Source organism: Heloderma suspectum, chromosome 3 (assembly GCF_057233095.1).
Source record: "Heloderma suspectum isolate Gila_16-S chromosome 3, 16-S_ref, whole genome shotgun sequence".
Lineage (NCBI taxonomy): Eukaryota > Metazoa > Chordata > Lepidosauria > Squamata > Helodermatidae > Heloderma > Heloderma suspectum.
In genome coordinates this window covers 220415623-220436379 of record NC_139460.1, presented here as the reverse complement: position 1 = coordinate 220436379, position 20757 = coordinate 220415623, and the positions used below count along the sequence as shown (strand labels likewise).

The 20757-nt window shown below is 45.1% G+C and overlaps 1 protein-coding gene across 1 annotated transcript; it reads left to right on the top strand.

Moving 5' to 3' along the window:
• Positions 1-11566: 11566 nt before the first annotated feature.
• DKK1 (dickkopf Wnt signaling pathway inhibitor 1) lies at positions 11567-15512 on the top strand. Its single transcript, XM_084841906.1, has 4 exons — positions 11567-12082; positions 12203-12365; positions 13837-13974; positions 14890-15512. Exons 1-4 carry the CDS (start codon positions 11849-11851, stop codon positions 15138-15140), a joined length of 786 nt encoding a protein of 261 aa, XP_084698032.1. The 5' UTR covers positions 11567-11848; the 3' UTR covers positions 15141-15512.
• Positions 15513-20757: the final 5245 nt, after the last annotated feature.

Here is a 20757-nt window from a genome sequence, read left to right as displayed (position 1 = left end):
ATCACGAAAGTCACCTTCAGTGCAATTCTACACATGCCAATTCAGAAGTAAGCCCCACTGAGTTCAATGGGACGTACTCCCAGGTAAATGCATATATTAGGATTGCAGCCTCAGCGTAGCCTGAACAAAAATCACCAATTCTGCACATGGCATAAGCCTTTTCATCACAAGCTCTTTTAATGATCAGTTCCAGTGTTGATCGTCCTATCACTTGCTAACTTTCTTTCATTAATGGCAACTGCTCCTAGAGTGGAAAGGTGGTGATTAGGATTACCAGCTTTTCAGTCAGTCCCTGCCTGCTCCTATGGCTTTAACAGCAGGTTGGTAGACAGATGTGCTGTTGAAGGAACAGGAGCATATCCCGCTAGTTTTCCCCAGTCTGTTGGAAACCCTAGATAATTATTCTAATAACCAGGCCATCTCATGATAACAACAATCACTGTGAATAACACAGTTGTATGAATCAGGTCTTATGTGACAAAACCTCAACTTCCCTAACATCTCCTATAGAATATGCAATGCCTTAATGGATATTGTGGAGTTGGCTCAGACCTTTGCAGTAAGAGTGCCAAAGCTTGTGAAGGATTTGGTAACAAAGCAAGGGAAGCCAGAAGATAGATCTCAGGTGATTTGGACTTCAAGTCCCAGCATTCCTGGCCACTGGCCATGCTGGGAGCTGAAGTCCAAAACATCTGGAGATCTCCCTTCTGCCCACCCTTGACATAGAGGGCCTCTATAGGGAATCAAAATATTAAACTATCAAGAAAGGGGAAACCTATTTCCAGAGGGCTGCACTACTATTTATTTATTTAGTACATTATATTTATTTATAAATTATTTATTTATTAGTACATTATATGTGCCATCTTCCCTCCAAGGATCTCAAGGCAGGGTTCTCCTTTCACTTCCATTTTATCCTCACAACAACCCTGTGAGGTAAGTTAGGCTGCGTGTGACTGGCCCAGAGTCACTCACTGAAATACATATCTGTCTGGGTATTGGACCTATGGGGGTATTTGGATGATCACGGGGTTAAAAGAAGCCATTATGACTTCTCCCCCTGCCCCGCACATGCCACTGCAGCAACTTGCATAATTACCCGTGATGCAGTGCAGGTTGCCATGTCATGTGAACCCAGTGCGGGGTGGCTTCTTACTAACACTACAAGCCATGGGTTGTGGCGTAAGAAGCCACCCCCGCCAGGCACCGCACCAGGTTCAGACAGCATGACAACCTGCCCTGCATCATGGGTAATTATATAAATTATGGTCACATGCACAGCATGCTCAGGGCAGGGGGAGGAGCCATGATGGCTTCTTTTACCCCTGTGACCATCCGAATCCTGTCTGTGTTTCTCATGTCCTAGTCCAACGTGCTAACCAATACACCGCACTGCCTCTCAAAGTGGAAGTCTTGGGTTGGGGCCAAATGAGCTGCAGAAGACCTGTGATCAGATCTCCTGGCATGTTTCACTTTCACTTGTATTAAAAGCAGAAGCAAGAATCTCCACATTTGATCAGGCAATAGCACTGGGGAAGGAGGGGTTACCCACTTCACCAATGCCCACCCCCTACCCCCAAAGTGCTACTAAATACCCAGTGGGAAAAATGCAAGTACCTTTAAAGTAAAAATGAAAGCATCACAAGATCCAAGCATCTCATTGGATTTGGGAGATGTGGTGACCTGAAAGCATGGAATTTAATTGGGATCCCAGGACCAGCATTTGATTTGCCCAAAAGACCGTTGTTCTTTCAGATTAGTCCGGGATAACATTTTGCTTTTAGAACTGTTTACAGAATCATCCCTGGGGAAAAAAAAAAAAAACATTACTTGGATTATAATACATTCTGAAGGGACTTCTCTATATGCATCTGTTCAGGAATCATTTAAAAGAGCCAGCTTCTTGAACTCAGCGGGTGTCACTTCTGAGTAAATGCAGACCAAGATCTCACTGCATGTGCAAATGCAATATGGTCGCATAAGTTGGCTCATAGATAGCTGCCTCCCTTCTAGTCCATTATACGGTTGCCATCTTATTTAAAGAGATGCCTTTACCTTCAACTCCCCATCCACACTCAAAATACCGATACGGTTATAAACTGAAATTAAACGGCCTGCCGCCTTGCTCTGCAGGCATTAGCAGGCGACAATGCTTATCACCATCCCTTGAAAAGCTTCCCTTGCTGGCTTCTGCAGATCCAGCTTCCGTTTAAGGCACGCAGACCCATAAAAAGTTGGCAACTCTGCGCGCGCTGATTCTCTCACACATTCATCCACACGCAAACACACGCACTCGTACAACAATCCTCCCCGCGGACGCACAAACCAACCCTTGACGTGTCCACAAGAGGGAGCCAAGCGAGTACACTTTCCCCACGCTTCATGTTCATGGGCCATGGCACGGCACACTCGACTCGCAAAATAAGCGCGCGAAGTCGCCGCCGCGGTCGCTCTCTTCTGCCTCCGGGCCCGCCTCTTCGTTAAGCCCACCGAGCTGTCTGTTTATTTGCCCGGGGCCTGACCGGGGGCAAACCAACACCGCTCGCTGTCGTGTGAATAGATTCGCGGGCGGGCGGGCTCGAATATGCTGAGCGCGACGTCAAGCCGAGCAAGCAAACGGGAGTGTTTGTGGAAACGCCAGCCGGGCTCGACGGCTCAGCGAGGCCTGGGGTCTCCGAGCTGTTTGATCTTCGCGCTTCAAAGAGAGGCCCCGGCAGGCTTCATTTGACACCGGTCGCTCGCCCGGAGATGGCTTGAGAAAACAGCGCGGGCGCCAAAGGCGGCGGCGAGGTCGCGGCGTCCAGGCGAAGCCGCTCCAAGGGGCTGCCTGGTTGGGGGCTTTTTTTGAGTTAGTGGTGTAAAGCAAACACGCGCGGCCTGTCTTTCGTATCTCGCCAAGGAGAGCGGCGGCTGGCGGACTTCTCTGGTGGTTCTGCAATGAGGGGTGCCTTCCTCCTCCGTGCCTGGGCGCGCCTTAGAGGCCGGACAGGAAGCCCCAGGCCAGACAGAGTGAGGGGCGCGGTGAGATTTCACCCGCGTATGGCTTTCAACAGCGTCCCCTCCGCGCGCACGAGAAATGCTCTTCCAGAACAACGTTTCCCGCCAAGCCTCACAGGCATTTGGAACAGGTTTTATTTACTCCCAGATGCAAACTAAGCAAGCACAAAGGAATGACCGGTGCAGTGCTGCACTCGGGTTCAGTGGGCTGTGGTGAATTTTTGACGGGCACGAGGTCATCATGACAGCCCACACTGCTACACCCGCAAGGAGAAGTCCAGGAATGTAGGCAGCTGTGTTCACACACACTCACACACACTCTCCTCAAGGAGCAGCGGCAGCATTTCACAAACCACCTAGTATATTAGGATCGGCTGACAGAATAGTGAGCTGGCAAAGGGGAGCATGGTGGTGGGTAGCATGTTGGACTTTGGTTGGGGAGACCTGGATTCAGCACATCCCATGAAGTTCACTGGGTGATCTTTGGGCAATCAGGCTGGTTCACATGATCACACAGCCCACCATGGCTTATCTACACTAGGATAGGTTGCAGTGCATACCAGCGGCCATTTTAAAAAATGCGACCCCAGCCGGGGGTGTTTCCACAGTTTGCTGTGTCGTCCAAACCTGGGCGGCAGGGTTTGTTTGAGGGTTAAATGCTCAGATAACCCTACAACAGACCACATGTTATTTGAGGGTTGTTTAACCCTCAAACAACCCCTGCCACCGCTGTTTGGATGACACAACAAGCCATGGCTTGAATAGGCAACCTGGCACCCACAGGTGCCGTGGCTTATTGTGGCTTAAATAAGCTACAATGGGCTGCTGTGATTGTGCAAACCAGGTCACTGCCTGAGCCTAGTTTGCCTAATAGGATCAGGTGCCAGGCTAGACCTGCCCTCTAAGCTTACAACCAGGGCCGACTCCAGGTTTTTGAGGGCCCTTTGGCAAGGCACCATCAGTGGGCCCCCTGTCAGTGAGTGTACTTTCTCACCACCATTGTCACCAGCTGCTATTGCTCCTTATCCTCTTTCTCATAATTGCTACCACTTCCTTGCTTGGCGGGCAGATATCCAGTGAGCAAGAAGGCAATAGCATCTGCCACCCCTCCTTCACGTAACGATTGTCTGGGATAGAGCGAGAGGCAGGTGAACAAGCAAGTTGCAGTGGTGTCGAGGAGAAGCAACTCCGGGGATCTTGTCAGTAGGCCCCTGCCAGGGTGTAGGCCCTCAGCAGGTACCCAACCATGCCTATCCTTAACACCAGCCCCGCTTACAACAAATGGCACCCTGCAACTTCATCAGTCCCACTGTGAAAAAAGATACTGGAGCTACGCTTGCTAACATTCTTGCTCCACTAAATCACTCGTCAACTACAAAGCCAGTAATTGCTAAACTCTGCAATAGCGTATGGAGACTTAACATATAAATTTAAAAACTAACTTCCCCAGTGATCACTTTAATACCCTGGATTATATGAGGCCAGTATTGTTTGACATGGATATAAGCTCCAAAGATGAAAATACTTCTCCTGTGGCTCATATCCCTCCAGCAGCAGTCTGAACATTGTCTATAAATATGCATTTTGGCTGGGATGTAATATCACTTTACTGTAACCTTGAAGGTGAATTCCCTTAGACCAGCCCTACCATTAAGAAGAGTGCAGATAACAGATACTGGGAGCAGGGCCGGCATCAATGTTTTGCAAGTTTGGACACCTGCCAAGGGACCACACCCCAGCAGGGGTCTACTGCCAAGAGTCCCCTGAACTTACTCCTCCCCCTCACCATTGCAACCTGCTTGTTCACCTGCTTTTCAGTCTGCGGCCCAGACAATGATGGTGCTGAGAAAGAGGAACAATAGATACCATGGCCTTCTTGCTCACTGGCTCTCTGCCTGTTAAGCAAGCAAGTGGTAGCAATAATGAAAAAGAGGATAAGGATCCATCTGAGCTAATGACAAGAGCAGTGAGAAGGTAGACTCACTGAGGCAGGAGGCCCATTAAGGGTGTCTTGCCCAAGCGCCTTCCAAAACCTGGAGCTGGTACTGACCAAGAGGTGGAGAGCAGTGGCGGAGTTGGAGGACACAGCTGCATGCATGCCACACAGCCTGCCCTGTGCTCCTTAAGCGATGCTAAGGTGTTGCACTCAGTTGCAGTGCAGGATTCTGTCCCAGTACCAGTGTTGGATTCTGTCCCAGTCAGTACCAGTGTTGGATTCTGTCCCAGTACCAGTGTTGAAGTTTGTTTCAAGTACCAGTCTGGTTGGCTGGAGTAGATGGAATGGGGGGAGGGTACCATCTTTTCCTTTGCCTCAGGTAGCAAAATGTCTGGGTCTGGGTCTGTTTAAAGCAAAAACAGCTGGAGATGAGGTGGGGTAAGAAAAAGCAAACTCTCCAGGTAGCCCAAAACTATCATCCACATTTTGGCCTTAGGGCCAAAATACACATTATCAGCTGCATAGCTCTGGCCTTTTTTTAAAAAGCCATAAATTGCCCATGTGGGACCCCTGATCTGGATTGGGAGGCTTGATCAGGCTGGGCCTGTAATTGCCAAAAAAGCTGCCATTGAAACAAATGGCTCCTCTTTTGGCAATACATATTGCAGGTACAGAGGACCTTAATCTAGATTGGGTAGCCTATACTGGCAATTTGTGGGGTGTGTCTGTGTGTGGAAATCCTTCACTCAAGGCCAGAACTATGCAACTAAGGTAACATGGAGTTTAGGCCTTAGAATCTTAAGAGTTGGAAGAGGGCTTGTAGGCCCTGTAGTCTACTACACCTCTTTATGATTAACTGTTCTTGCCCTTGCCCTCATCCAATCAGTATCTGAAATAGGGTAACACCTCTGTCTGCATCACGTGTGATTGGCTCAATTATCCCCAATGCAGAGATGCAACAGACTTCTTCTAGACATTTAGTAAGGAGAACATGTTTTGTTCTGTCTCTGTGGTGTGCTTACCTATGTACGTTTGCACATCCGTAGGCACATTGTAGAATGTGACAGAAGGTATAGAAGGTGGGACAGAGCCTGCAACCAAAATTCCATCTCCATCCTATGTAGATTCATGGAGCATACAGATGTCTGAAGAGGGCTACAGACTGTGGAGGTGATGTAATGAGAAAACAATGAGAGTGGTTCATGCAGGAATGGTACCTGTTTGCCCTTGTAACAGCACCTGGGTATGGTGTGTGTATGCATGAGAGAACAGAAGTATAAAACATTCTACTTGAGAGTAGCCTTCACTCTGCACACATTTCATAACAACTGTAGATACCTAAGATACCTACATCTCTGTCCATCCCATTGTTCTAAATACTAACGGGTTAATTTTTACAAACATTTTTAAGTGAATACACATTTGCTGTAAACCATTACAGCAAATGTGCCATCTCTTCTCTCTCTCTATATATATATACATGCATACATATACACAGCGAGAGACAGAGAGGGAGATTTGGACCTTGATGAAATTCTCACCTTCTGCTCAATCTGAAATGCAAACCTGCTGCTAATTGTCAATCAGAACTGATTACAAGGGTGGTGACCAGTCTTCTGTGATCTACTTCTCTGTGATATAAATACACACACCTAGAATCCCCATTGACCTATAGCTGTTTTTGTAGGTGCATCTATTTCCATCAGGTGAATCATATGGTAGGTTAGTCCAAAATAGGATTGCCCACTTTTTTTTTTTTTTTATGGTCGGGCCCCTCTGCCAAACTCCTCTATAACAGTCAGAAATGTATGGTGTAACACATCCCCATGCTGGGGAAAGCTTCATGCCCTGAATCTCTGCTTCTCATGCCACTGTTATGGTGCAGGGGAAAAAAACACTTGGCAAGGCTATGCCAAAATATTTAGAATCCAAAGTGCAAACTAAAGAAATACTTTGTTTTAAAATACACTTAAAAGTTACAATCTCATGATTTGAGAAAAGCTTTTGAGGATAAAGCATTTCATGCTCAGAATTGGAGTGCTTGTCTTCTGGCAACTATCAGCCTCTAACCCTGTGGTGCGGGAGAGGGGATCTTATTCAAGAGGCCTGGGAAAGTGACTAATAGCTATTTGACTCTGCAATATTTGTTTTTTTTTTTTCTAGTGTGTGTGTGTGTATCTATCTATCTATCTTACTAAAGATAGCTCTTCATACTTCTGCTAAAGTGGATTCATCAGATGCATACTAGAGAGACAGTGTGGTAGTGCCTAAATTGTGGAATGGGAGTCAGAAGATCCGGCTTCTAGTCCCCACTTTGCCATGGAAGCTCACTGGGTGACTTTGGGCTAGTCACAGACACTCAGCCCAACCTACCTCATAGGGCTGTGGTTGCGAAGATAAAATGGAGAGGAGGAAGAGAAGGATTATGTATGCTGCCTTGGGTTCCTTATGGAGGAAAAAAGGCAGGATATAAATGCAATAAAGCTTGCACCAAAATAAACATGGTGCAGTGCAATTCTATGCATATCTACTTAGAAGTCCTTTTTCTAAGGACTTTCAGGTGAAGACCTTTTTATTTTCCCAGGCATTTTAGCATTTTAGCTTTCTAAATTTTTATCTTTGCTGTTATAAATCTGTATTTTAAACTCCTGCACTGCTGCTAGGTTTTATTGTGGTTGTATTGTTATATTGTGTTTTTAATGTTCTATATATTTTAAATTGTTTTATTGTGTGTTGTTTGGTTTTAATTTTTGTGAACTGCCCAGAGAGCTTCAGCTATTGGGCGGTATAGAAATGAAATAAATAAATAAAATAAGTCCCATTGAGTTCAATTGGCCTTACTCCCAAGTAAATGTGTATAGGAACAATTATAGGAAATGTGTATAGTAAATAGTAATATACTATTTTTTATTTTATTTTTTTGCATTCAGATGTTACAGCAATAGCATTCAACAGCATTGTGAAGTTGGGTGGCCTGTCTTGTGCACTGGATTATGCTCTCTAGGATTGCATAGCTTAGCATAATGCAAGCAGTACACAATTCATCCTAATTACTTTATCTCCTAACTCTGTAGTCTAGAATTTAATTCTTGTTGGAGTTTTGCTTTTGTTTCAGAGCCCTTGATGTATAAATCAACCCACTCAGCCTGGCAACCATTCCCCTCCACCCCACCCCCTTATCTTCCTGTTAGTAATTTGTTCTGACTGTTCTTGAGAAGCTAGGTGGTATTAAAGTGCTTCCTTTGTTTTATATAATCAAGAAGATCCAATGCAAAAATGTAATAACCTATTTCTTGGTAGTCCCCAGACAGAACACCCTCATGAAGGACTTGGCTAGGTGTGTAGCATCCCACTAAATAAATACCTTGGCTGGAGAGTTTTTGTCCTCATTAGAGAGAGTGCTTGTAAAACTGTGATGGTTTGGATGGAATCACCTCTTCAGCTAGGATTGTTACCCAAAGTATCCACCAAACTGGGAAAATCATGTAGTGCAAGCAATGTGGGATCCAACAGGTTACTATGTAGCAGGATTGAGAGAGGTCCATAGTTCCAAAAAGCAGGTTATTTGATTGATTTTTGTACTGAAGTTGATTATTCCATAATAATCACTGTTGTGTTTACATTTTGTGTATGAACCCAGTTTGAGTGCAGTAATTGGAAAAAAGGGATACATGAATAAACATGACTGGTCAAGTCTGCATTGCAAGTCCGATTCTACAAGGTTGTTTCTGTAGGTGTGTGCCATCCTTGCACAGGGACAAGAGTGGAAGCAGTAAGAATGCTCCCTGCACACATCAAAATGTACCAGGGATCTGGTTGATGAAACAAAACACACAACATCACATAATGGGGGGGGGAACCCTACAACAATATGTATTACAAAATACGTACAAGAGATAACAGATGACACTGATGTCCAAAAATACATTCAGCCAAGGTCTACAATCCCACATGAGTGAAAAATAGCTCAGGAGTCCCATTAATGCAAATAAGCTATTCCAATTAAACTAGTCATCTGTTGGGATTCATTTTGAATTATCCTTATTCTTAGGAATTATATCAGCAAGAGATAAAAAAACCCAAACAGATACCCATTTTCTCTGTTCATAAATCAATTACAATGTTCCACATCTACTATAACAGCCTTCCACAGCCTGGTGCCCAGGAAGAATCCTGGGAGTCCAACATATCTTCAGGGCAGTAGGTTGGGAAAGGCCTTTATAAGGGGATGACAACTACCCAGTCAAGTGACTGTCACATGTCACTATAGCAAACTCACAGTGCAGTCTGGAAAATGGACTGGAACACTGGGCTTCTTTTCAGCTGAGAAAGATACACCTTCTGATAATATGCACTTCTGTGCAAGAAACATTAAAGAAAACATACACTAGATAATGCATTAATATGTTTTTTAATCCAGAACATTTTGACTTTTGACCATTGATAACTCACTGTAACCAAGTTGACTTGAAAACCACCCACACACCTTCAGCTTCAAGTACTTTCCCCTTTAAAAATCTACCTTCTCTTCATGAACACCTGTGGTGTTTATGCAAGTTACCAACCCTTATCTTGCAGCTACTTGCACATCTGACCCAAACTAGACTGAACACAGTTCTGCAAAAATGATGTTCTAGAGTAGATTTACAGTGCAATCCTATACATGTCTACTCATAAGTCCCATTAAATTCAATAGAACTTACTCCCAGGTAAGTTCAACAGAGCTTAGCCCCGGATAGCAACCTGAATTGCTTAATAAAAAATGTTAAAAGCTAATACTTACTGTGACCTTTCAGATCTCCAGTTTTCAGTATGAAAGTCCAATAGACTTGCCTATTGGAACAACACTTTATATAAATCAATAATGTTATATGAATGCTCTGTATTTGTTACAGTGCTAAAAACCTAAAATAAGTATCTGAATGTTTGTATTTTACCAAATATTGGACTGAAGGAGCATTCAGTCAAAATTCTAAAGTTACTTACCTGGGATTACGCCCTATTGAACCCAGTGGGACTTATTTCTGAGTAAATATAGAAAAGATTTTGATACAAATGTCTTTTTTTTATTTTCAGAACTATAATTTCTTCTGAATCTAACACACTAATTTGCAGATTTAATTTCACAAAGATGAAAATAGTTGTATAGCATTCCTGTTTGCTGGTATAAATGCATGGTCACCTGAGCAGCACTAGTTTAGGAACAAAAGTGCCAGAGAAATGGTCTGTGGATCGCATGGCTAGCACCAATTATAGTTGTCCCTCTTTGAACTTCTTGCCCAGCCTAACACCCTTAGAAGATCTAGGGAGATGAGTAGGAACAATTAGCAACTCTCTAGGCCTCCAAAGAAGCTGCAGTTCAGAGGACTCCTTATTGACATGAGCTAATCAATCTATATGGGTTGAGAGGGCTTGAAGGCCCGGTAATGAATTTTATTTATAGCCTCTAGTGGTTATTTAATCTCCACTAGGTGTTGAACCAGCCTCTTCAGTGATAACAAATTTTTAAAATCTTAGTAAAAAAACAAAACAAAACCAAGCATGATAGGGTTGGTTAATCGTGCCTTTAAATTTTCTTTTCAAATTCCACAGAACAACTCATCCCCTCTCTAATCTGCAATTAACAAATGCCAGTCTAAGGCCTATTCACCTTGCCTCTCAGTAGCTCATCAAAGAGCAACCAGAAGGCTCTACTCCCATTGGTCCATCTCTTTTGATGTGGTAATCGAGTCCTTTTGTGTATCTCATGCCCTCACTGAAGGTAAGGGTGGAATGGCTGGATGTGAGACATCAACAGAAGCCCAGCCGTTGACAATTCTCAACTCAACCTCCTTAGATTTTTAAAGAACTAAAATATATCTTTAAAGAGAAAACCGGAAGGTGGGGGAAGAGTCTTATCAAATTCTACTGAAGCTTTCTTTGCCTCAATCCACAAATCATTTACACGCTGAGCCAATGTTCCATAATGAAGGAATGTTGCCATGTTCCTTCATCTAGGCTGTAGCCCCGCGACTTCAGGTTACTCTGTTCGCGATCCTAGGCACACCTCTTGGAATTGATCCCCTTGAATTCCGTTTAATTTCTTTCAGAATATACACAAAGAGATGGACTACACGAGAGGGAGGGGGGGGCGATTATAAAATCAGAGGCACCGTTCATTCTCAACTGCGTTTTACTCGGAAGTAAGTCCCACTATGTACAATAGTGCTTACTCCCAGGTAGCTGTGCATGGAATTGCAGTCAAAGCCCACGTGGAAGCTGAGTGTGAGTGCATATGATTGCAGCCTTATACTTAACGCCCCCGTCCTGTGCATGTTTATTATAGCAACTCCCGCTGAGATCAATGGGGCTTACTCCCAGCAGGGAAGTATGCACAGGGGTGTAGCCCCATTCCCTGGGCACTGTACTTGAGGTACTAAAGTAATCGTGCATAGGATCGGGCGCACTGCTTGAAGAGACTACACCCCCAATAAGTGCACATCTGGGCGCAGCTTCAAAAGGGTTGGCTGCCGGGAACGTCTCCCATATGGAATCGCGTGCGTGTGTTTAACTCAAAAGGGTTCATTCATTCATTCATTCATTGCGTCGCAGCTGAGAGAAATTCCCCGCCGTCCAATGAGCGCATGGCTTTGCGGGGGTGCGTCGAAGCTTTTTTTCTCGACTTGACGATCCCTTTGTAATCCCATCCTCGCCCGTGCCCTCTCCCTCCCGAGGGGGCGGGAATACTTCACGACCCCGGGGAGTATAAAGTCGGCGCAAGAGCAGCCAGCTGAGCCACTCGAACGCGCTCCGAAGGATACGGGCGCCCTGGGAATTAAGTTCGCGCCGGTTCAGGACAAGAGCGGGTCGGTGAGCTGCTTCCAACGTCTCGGCGGATTCGAACCCGCCGTTGGTCGTGCTGCTACTCTCGCCGTCATGAAGATGCTCGTGATGCGCACCGAAGGCCCCTGCCGCGTCTTGGCGGTTCTGGTGGCCGCCCTCTGTTTCTCCGCCTGGGCCCGGGCCGCGGCGAGCGCCTCGTTCAACGTGCTCCACTCCAACTCCATCAAGAACCAGCCGCTTGGCGGCGCTGCAGCCTCGGAGGGCTCCCCGCTCAGTACGGTCCCGGGGCTGTCGGACGGAGGCAACAAACACGGCGATCCGTTGCAGGTACGTGGCCGGCTGGCCGGCTGGGAGAGGGGCTGCGGGGCTCTTCGGCGTCTCCGAAGTCCTGCAGCTGCCGCCTCCTCCTCCTCACCTGTGCCTTCTACTCCCTTCCTTCCTGCGCAGCTCTCTGTCTGCTCCGACGACGAGGACTGCGACGCCGACGAGTTTTGCTCCGCCACTATCCGGGGGGGCGTCCCTGGAGGACAAGTCTGCCTCGCCTGTCGCAGGCGCCGCAAGCGCTGTCTCCGCGACGCCATGTGCTGCCCGGGCAATTACTGCAATAACGGTGAGTGTGTGCTTGCCTGTCCGGGGCCCGCCCTCCCTGGGAGCGAACTGCTGGACGTGGAGAAAATGGGGCCAGGGATCATCTTGGTGCAGCCTTTCTCCAACCTGGCACCTCTAGACGTGCTGGACTGCAACTCCCACTATCCCCCATGCTGGGGGTTGCGGTCCAACACACCCGGAGGGCACCAGGTTGGGGAAGGCTGCTCTAGGTGCCTGAGGTAAAACATCCCCAGTGGTAGTTGACGGAACATGTATATTGAACGGCACCCTGAAATCTGAGTTGGTTGTAGGCGTGGTGTTAAGGATTGTGGTCTGGTGTTAAGGATTGCAGTCTTGTGGTCTGGTGTTAAGGACTGCGGTCTATCTTCCGCTCCACTTGTGGGGAGGGCTCGTGTTACTTTAACGATGTTGTGAGTAGTAGGCTTCCAATAAGTGAAGCCTTCCCTGTCGCTTCCCTGCTAGGAAAGTTCAATCTATTGGCTTTTTGTCAGATGTGCTGCTGTTAAAGGCAAGAGGGAAAGGGGGGGGGGGAAGTAGGCTGTAATAATCCTTAAGCCCCATTGAACAGGTAGGCTTATTTCTGTGTAAACATGTATAGGTTCTTCCTGTTAGTAAAGATATTGGGTTTGACTTCACCTGCAAGCCCTGTCTCTCCCTTGCAAGGTCACTGGTGAGGGAAAGGGTGTTTGTACTTTGCGACACCCTACCATGACTTCAGAATTGAGCATAAATAAAGAAGCTTTGTCTTAAAACAGGCTAGCCATCGATTTGTCAAGCACAGTATTGTCTACTACTGACTGGCAGCAGGGAGGATGCTGTTGCACTCAAGTCCTGCCTGTAGGTTTTCTGTGAGCAGTTAGCTGGCCGCTGTGTGAACAGGATGCTTGACTAGATGGACCCTTGGTCTGATCCAGCAGGGCTCTTCTTGTGTAGCGGCTCTCCAGGGATTTAAGTGGAGGTCCTTCCTCCCACTGCTAGCTCCTTGATCCTCTTAACACTGGAGGAATGGGGGAACTGAACCTGAGACCTTCTGCATGCAAAGCCTGTTCTCTACCACTTAGCAATGGCTCCATTCTGAAGTTGGTCCCAGAATGGAATGTTGGTCCCAGAATGGAATGTTGTCTCAAGTTAAGTTTTGGAAGGATTCTGGGAGATTGGACCAACCATTGCTTAGGCTTCCTTCTTGCTGCTGCTGGTGGTGCAGTGGTGTTCCGCGAGGGTTCAAATGGTAGGGGATAGAAATACAAAAACTGCCATAACAATTAACAGAGTGACTAGGCAGTAGCACTGAGATACTAGAAAGGTTTGAAATTTCAGGATGAAAGGCAAGCAATCCCTTTGTACAGATGTGTACTGTAGACTAATGGAGACAGGAGGATCTCCAGTTGTTTAGCATCTGACCATTTAACCTTTCCCCAGAATGCTATCAAAATTGTCAGTGTGTGTTCATGGAATTTCTTTTTTCTTATCAGGAATGTGTGCACCATTGGAACATGATCACCTTAATCATGGGGAGATTGAAGAGACCATCGTAGAGAATTTTGACCATGGCACTTTCGACCCCCATCTCAAAAGAACTACATCTTCATCCCAGTTACACCATGTGAAAGGTAAGGCTTGTCACAGTGAGCAGCTATAAAAATGAGAAGGGAGGAAGAAGAGAGGAGACGATTAGTCACTGAAAACAATTGAGGCTTCAGGAGCTGAACGTCTGGTAGATCTTGTCAAAGGTACACTTGGACCAGGTGGCATAAGACTCTGCCAAAGGCTGCTGACGTTGCTTGTTGTGGATTAATGGGTACAGAAGGTAGTTCATTCATTGCAGAAGTAGCTTTTAAAAACTCATAGCTGTGTGTCAGTCCCTTCTAGGCATCCTCATCCATGCAAGATGCCTCCTTCCCTGTTAAAGCTTCTTTTTGGATACCTATATAGCAGCATTAGTCTTGACATCTGAAGTACTCATATTTTCAGCACTTGGGAAAGTTTTATGATTTCCAGAGGGAAGTTTTGTGTTTCATGGGTGTGTTTTTCCAACTGGGTTATCCTTTCAATGAACGATGCATTTAGTGGTGCACACAGGCCAACAACTCTTGAGTAACAACGTGAACAGATCACATAACATAACAGTGTTGTGGGGGAAGAACATCCCCGCAACTGCAGAACATCATTTGCTAAGGCGTTCGTTCAATTCATTAGCTTGTAAACTGTCTGCCTTTAGGGAATGCTTGCCACAGTTGCTTATCTAAGGAATCTGAGGTGTCTGACACATGGAAGCCCTGTACATTACAGAAGGTTCTAGAGTGCACACTTGGTTCATGTGTGGCACTGGCTAGGGCTCTTGGCCCTTGTCATCCCTCTGCATGAACCAAGCATGCTCCTTATTAACCCTCCAAGTAATGGTGAAGTTACCTTTGGGGGGCACTCTGAAACCTATTGGTTTAGGTCTGTTTTGTTGCATAAGGAAAAATGGAACTGGGTGTAAGCAAATATGCTATGTGTTCAACTATCTCTCCCTCTTTCCTAAGGTCAAGATGGTGCTATGTGCCTCCGCTCCTCAGATTGTGCTGAAGGGCTGTGCTGTGCCCGCCACTTTTGGTCCAAGATTTGCAAACCTGTCCTTAAGGAAGGCCAGGTATGCACGAAACACCGCAAGAAAGGCACTCATGGCTTAGAGATTTTCCAGCGCTGTCACTGTGGCGATGGATTGACATGCCGGGTGCAAAGAGACCACACCATCAGCAACTCTCCCAGACTACATACTTGCCAGAGACATTAGCTCCTGCTGCTTTTTGCTAAACCTGATGGACTTTAATGAGGTGTTGGACACTCTTTCTATGGCAAATTACCTCCAAGGACTGACACACTTCAGAGTTTACACTAAAGTACTCTAGCAACTTCCCCTCTCCAACTGGAGTATGAGGCATGTTTCTTTAGGGAACTATTTTTCAAGTGACTAATTGCAGTAAATTACTGTGTCTGTAAATTCTTGGGTGTGGCACTTAACTGTACATGATACGGGATTTTAATTCTCTAAAGTGCTGCGAGACCTCAGTCTATTGTGACGTGTTATACACACTGGTTTTATTGTATTGAATCTATGACCTGTTTGTCTTTTGCAAGTAAAATAAATTCGTTTTAAGTATGTCTGATACTGGTGATGTTTCTATGGGCTGGAACAACTGGGTTCGTTCTATATAGTACTATTGCACAGCAGTATCTGATCTCATGAGCATATGCATAGCAGCATAGAAGTTGGGAGGGAATATATTTACAGGCTAGATAAATTCTAACTAAAACTTATTGCACTCCTCAGTTCTGATCAAACACTGGGGAGGGGTTTCAAAGCTTTAACTGTAGGTGTGCTTGTCACAATAGACTAGACACTGTTTCTTATCACTTTTCAGCATATACTGTAGGATTTGTTCCTGGTTCCTGCTGATCTACCAGACAGGGGAGGGACTTTTCAGATGGACCAGCTTGGACTATGGTCACCTCTGCTGGAATCCTGTAGTGAACAAAACATTTCTAGCACAAAAAACATTCTCTTCCTCACTCCTGGAAACATTGGGGGTCTAGGCAATAGTACACAAGTACAGCGATGCTGGAAATTGCTGTCTGATCTTAGTTGTGACATCTATCAGGTACTTTAGGTGTGTTTAAAAACCACACACACTATAGCTTTATGTAAAATGTCAGTAGACTGTAAGTTGAGGGGTTTAGGACTCTGAATGCTTCATGTGAGGTCTTTGAAATAATACAATGTAAGATTTGAGAGTATTGCATTAAGGTTTGAGAGGATTGCTTTTTAAAGCGTAGCTATGAATGCTGCGCTCCAAGTTAAATAAAGAGAATTATTTCCACAGGACTCCCTGCTTCTATTTTCCCTCCAGATTTAGAAAATTAGGAATATTTGTTTCCAAGAATGCAGCTTCCATTGACATATTTCATTTATATCCTACTTTAGGCAAGTTTCAAGGTGGTTAAGGCACTATGAGTATTAAATGGATGCATTAATTCACCTGATCTTAAGTTTGCTATTTTGGAAAAACTAGCAAATTCAGAAATCCAGTACTTCAGATTCCCCCAAAGCTTTCCAAGATCACATTGTTGGGTAATTTATAAGTCTCTTGGAAGGCGAGAGCTGCATAATGGCCCTGTGGTTTGTGATAACTTTGAGCTCGTAAATCTATTGTTTTTGGTTCTTTTCCCAGCACATGCCAAAAGTCGGACAGAAGCAAGGGTATCCATCTCTTTTAGTTAGCCAGTACTTTCAGTGTTGACTAATGCAGCAAATTGTGTGATTACTGCAGGATGGAGCTTTTCTTAGTGCATGAATATAACATCATGCAGTTTATTGCTGGAAAAAAAAAACTAGTCTTGACAAATGTCCCAACTCCAGTGAAAAGTATTTAAATATGGCTTCTGACTTTAGTTGTAGTTCCCTCTCCCAGATGGGTCTGATCACTCCTTTCCCACCCTCCATGCACTTCTTGCTGATGACTTGGCTGTGTGACACTTCTCTGGAGTATGTGTTCTCTTGGCAGGCTGTGCTGGCACTTGTTAAAGGTGACGATAGCTATCGGGGGTTCTTGTCTCAATCAACCACGTTCTTTTTTTTTTCTTCAGATAAGCCCAGCTGCTGCTGCTTTATTTGTCAGATTATCCAGTGAATCCAGTTTTCTCCCAAGGAGATTCTATCAATAACTTGAAGGGCTTTGCTGTGTAGATACTATCAGGGTGATATCAAAGCACAGGAAATGCAGTTATTATGACACTGCCTTGTGGAGGAAGTGGCACATTTAACCGGAAGGATTCATTCCCCCGCCCTCCCTTTGCAGGCCTTTAGTTGTCCCAGGAAGATGCAGTTCCCTTTGCAGTAATCTGTGGCTGGGGTGTCAGGAAGACACCACAGAGGAAAGGAAACAGGAAACCACTTGCTGCCAAATGAAGAAAGCAGATCGTTTGGAGGGAGATGACTGGTAGCTCCTTAGAGCGAGAAAAGCTATTAAGTGATCCGTTTTCTAACCACATCCTCCTTTCCTTCCCATCCCATCCAACTGCTGCTAGCAATGCTTCAGATCAGATTCACCTGTGCATCCTTGGGAGTGGTGGTAAGGCAGAATACAGTGTTGGGAGTAACTTCTATGGAAGAAAGAAAAAGGTTTCTATAGGAATGCCAATTAATTATCATAAATAATGAAACTGAGTTAGGTGAATGAGTGGAGGCAGGAACAAACTCTGATTCTGAAAGAATTCAGTAGTGCAGGTGAAAGCTTTCAATTATATTTAAGAAGCACCTTTAATATGTGTTTTACCAGAGAAGTCCCATTGGCATTGCTTTGATTATTCCTGCAACTAGTGTTCTGAGGATTGTTTCTTAAATTTTTTTTTTTTTTAAATTGCAATAGGTGCAGCTAGAGGGAGCCTACAGTTCAACCCATTCCTCTCTGGCTTTCAGACTGTGCATCTGAAATTCTGAATACACAGCATAGGGATGGCTTTCCTTTGTGTGTGACATTTGTGTGAATGAGTGGATCCCATGCATGCAAGTTCAATGGGATTTTAAGTTTGCATATTGTATGCCCAATTCTACTGAAATGCCCAATTCTATGGACAGTTAGGCATGCCTAGTGAAAGCAATGGCTTTAATTCTCTCCATAGGATTGGGCTATTAAATTCTATTGAATATGTTAGATATTTGGATACTGCTGCATAGTTGACTTCACTTAAACCATTCCTTTAATTGGTATACATGGGTTTATGTTGACAAAGTGTTCAAGCACAGCCAACCATGGGATGAATGGGCTTGAAACGAGTGCTCTCTTTACTCCTGCAAGTTATTCCATTTTCATTTGCACCTCTTTCTATTTCAGCAGCCTGTATAAACTACGCTTGTTATGCAAACCATATTAGCACATTGATGTGGGTTGTCTCCCAGCTGTGGTATCTTTTTGAAGGCCGTTACATATATTTTACAGGGACACCCAGCACAATAGCTCTGCAGACGTAAAAGCATACACACTGTTCAGTTCATTTGTATCCCATTTCAAGCTGCACCTCACGTTTTAAGCTTCCCTTTAACATCTAATAAAACTTGAGTAAAATTAAATCGTCTTGCCAGTCGAAATAGTGGTAAATACTCTCTTGGCGTCCCATATGCTCAGAATTGCTTCTCTTAAGTTTGCTTGTACTAAGTGCTGTGCTTGTGTTCTATTAGAAACATTAAAATGTTGCTTCCTCAAGTACAGCCAATGCCTAGTCAGGTTTGATGATGTTCTGTTGATTTGAAGGTATGCATGTATGAGGCTTCCCCCTCTACTGAAACTAATGAAGCAGCTATATCACAAGGTGCCTGGATGGAGACAATTGAGTTCAATATTAGGTACTGAGTTATAGTAGGAAGTAAAGAAGAAAACTCTATAATCTTATCAATAAACATGTGAAAAATATTGCTTACCTAAAGATTAACACAGATTATCTCTATATTACTTATGGTGGCCAGGTGTCCTACTTTAGAGAGGACAATCTTCTGAATGACTGTCAGAGGACACACCTCTATTTCATGACCTCCTCTACTTTAAGGGCTGTCTGGTCCAAATCCAGGATGAAGATAAAGAATCATAAGAAGCCAGGAAAGCAGTGGCTTTGAAGCTGGTCATCGACATTTAGGACCTAAACAGCAGACTGAGCAGGCAGGCACACAGGTCACCTGGTCACAATCTTTCCCATTATGGTGAAATATATCGTATTTCTATTAAAGTTATAGTAATTCTTCCTAAATGTGCATCTATACATATAAATCAGAATATGCAAACGTTATGCATATTGGTGTCCTCTTTTGTCCTCTTATTTGTTTTATTTATGTATTACATTATATACTGCCCAATAGCCGAAGCTCTCTGGGCGGCTCACAGAAATTAAAACCACAAAGTACAGCATAAAACAATTTAAAATTTAAAAGCTTTAAACTACAGTATTTTGTTGATGCATGTCCTCTTGTTTGGAGATGTATAGATAGAGATGGCCACCCTAATGGAACTTCTTAGTTTAGAAACCATAATGAAATGGGGGATTGGTGAAATGGCAGATGAGTCATAGACCTGGTTTGCAGGATCACGGGGGGGGGGGGGGGAATGGAAGGATTTGCATAATGACCGTCGCCAGCGCAGCTTGCCGTGTCATGTGAATCCGACAAGGGTGGCTTGTTGCCGTGGTGAACAAGACACCAGAACCCATGGGCTGTTTTAGGGTTCTGGGGTGGCTTGTTAACCCTGGCAACAAGGCACCCTTTCTAGATTCACACAACATGGCAAGCTGTGCCTGAGAGGGTCATTATGCAAATCTCCCTGGCACATGAACATGGCTTATTTCCCCCACGAACTGGGCCATTATCTCATTAAATTACTAACTTTAAGTACACAGAAATATTATGTTAGCCCTTGTATACGTAATGGAGGGAGCAACCCTATGTCCCCTAGACAGCATCTGGGGGACATAAGATTTTTTGGTTTCCTGGCTCCAAGCTCATAGTCAGGGCTCTGAGCTAGGAGACTGCCCTCTCCAACTCTCCTCCTCATAGCCTGTGTGGAGGGAACCGCACTGGTAGGGATGTCAGAGAATTCCGCCATGGATCTCGGTGAGGCCAAATGCCAGTGCATTTGCCCCCCCCAAAAAAATCTGTGGGGGAACAAAGCCCCCGTCCCTCCATGCAAGGTGCGCGAAACGGAGCACTTACCTGCTGCCGTCCGCACTGACTTGCGAATTTGCTTCTTCATTATAGCCATGATAGGCTAAGTAAATAATTACGTAGCCTATCACGGCTAACGCAGGGACGCCATTTGCGTCCCTGTGGAGGCCGTGATAGGCTACGTAAGTATTTACATAGTCTATCACGGCAAGCAAAAAAAACAACAACAGTGGATGCAAATGGCAGCGGCTACGGCAGCTGCCATTTGCGTTCCCTTTTTTTTGCCGTTTTAGCCTGCGTAAATATTTACGTAGGCTATTATGGCGAAAAAAAGGGGAACACAAATGGCGTAGTGGCTGCCATTTGCATTCCTTTTTTCCCCTGCCGTAATAGCCTACATAAATATTTACATAGGCTAAAACAGCGAAAAAAGGGAACGCAAATGGCGGCCGCCGTAGCTGCCGCCATTTGCGTCCCTGCAGGCTGCCCAGTGGCCAGATCTCCACAGAGCGGAGCCGGCCGGACAGAATTTTGTGGGGAGGGACGGAGCGCCTCCCACCCACCACGAATGTCACCCTTCGAAAAGGTAAGTGACTTTTGTACATCCCTACACACTGGACAGAGCACAGAGATGGGGAGAAGGGGGCATTCCCAGGAGAGGAGAGGGGAGGAGACTAGGACAGCTTTCCTACAGTCTTTCCTATGG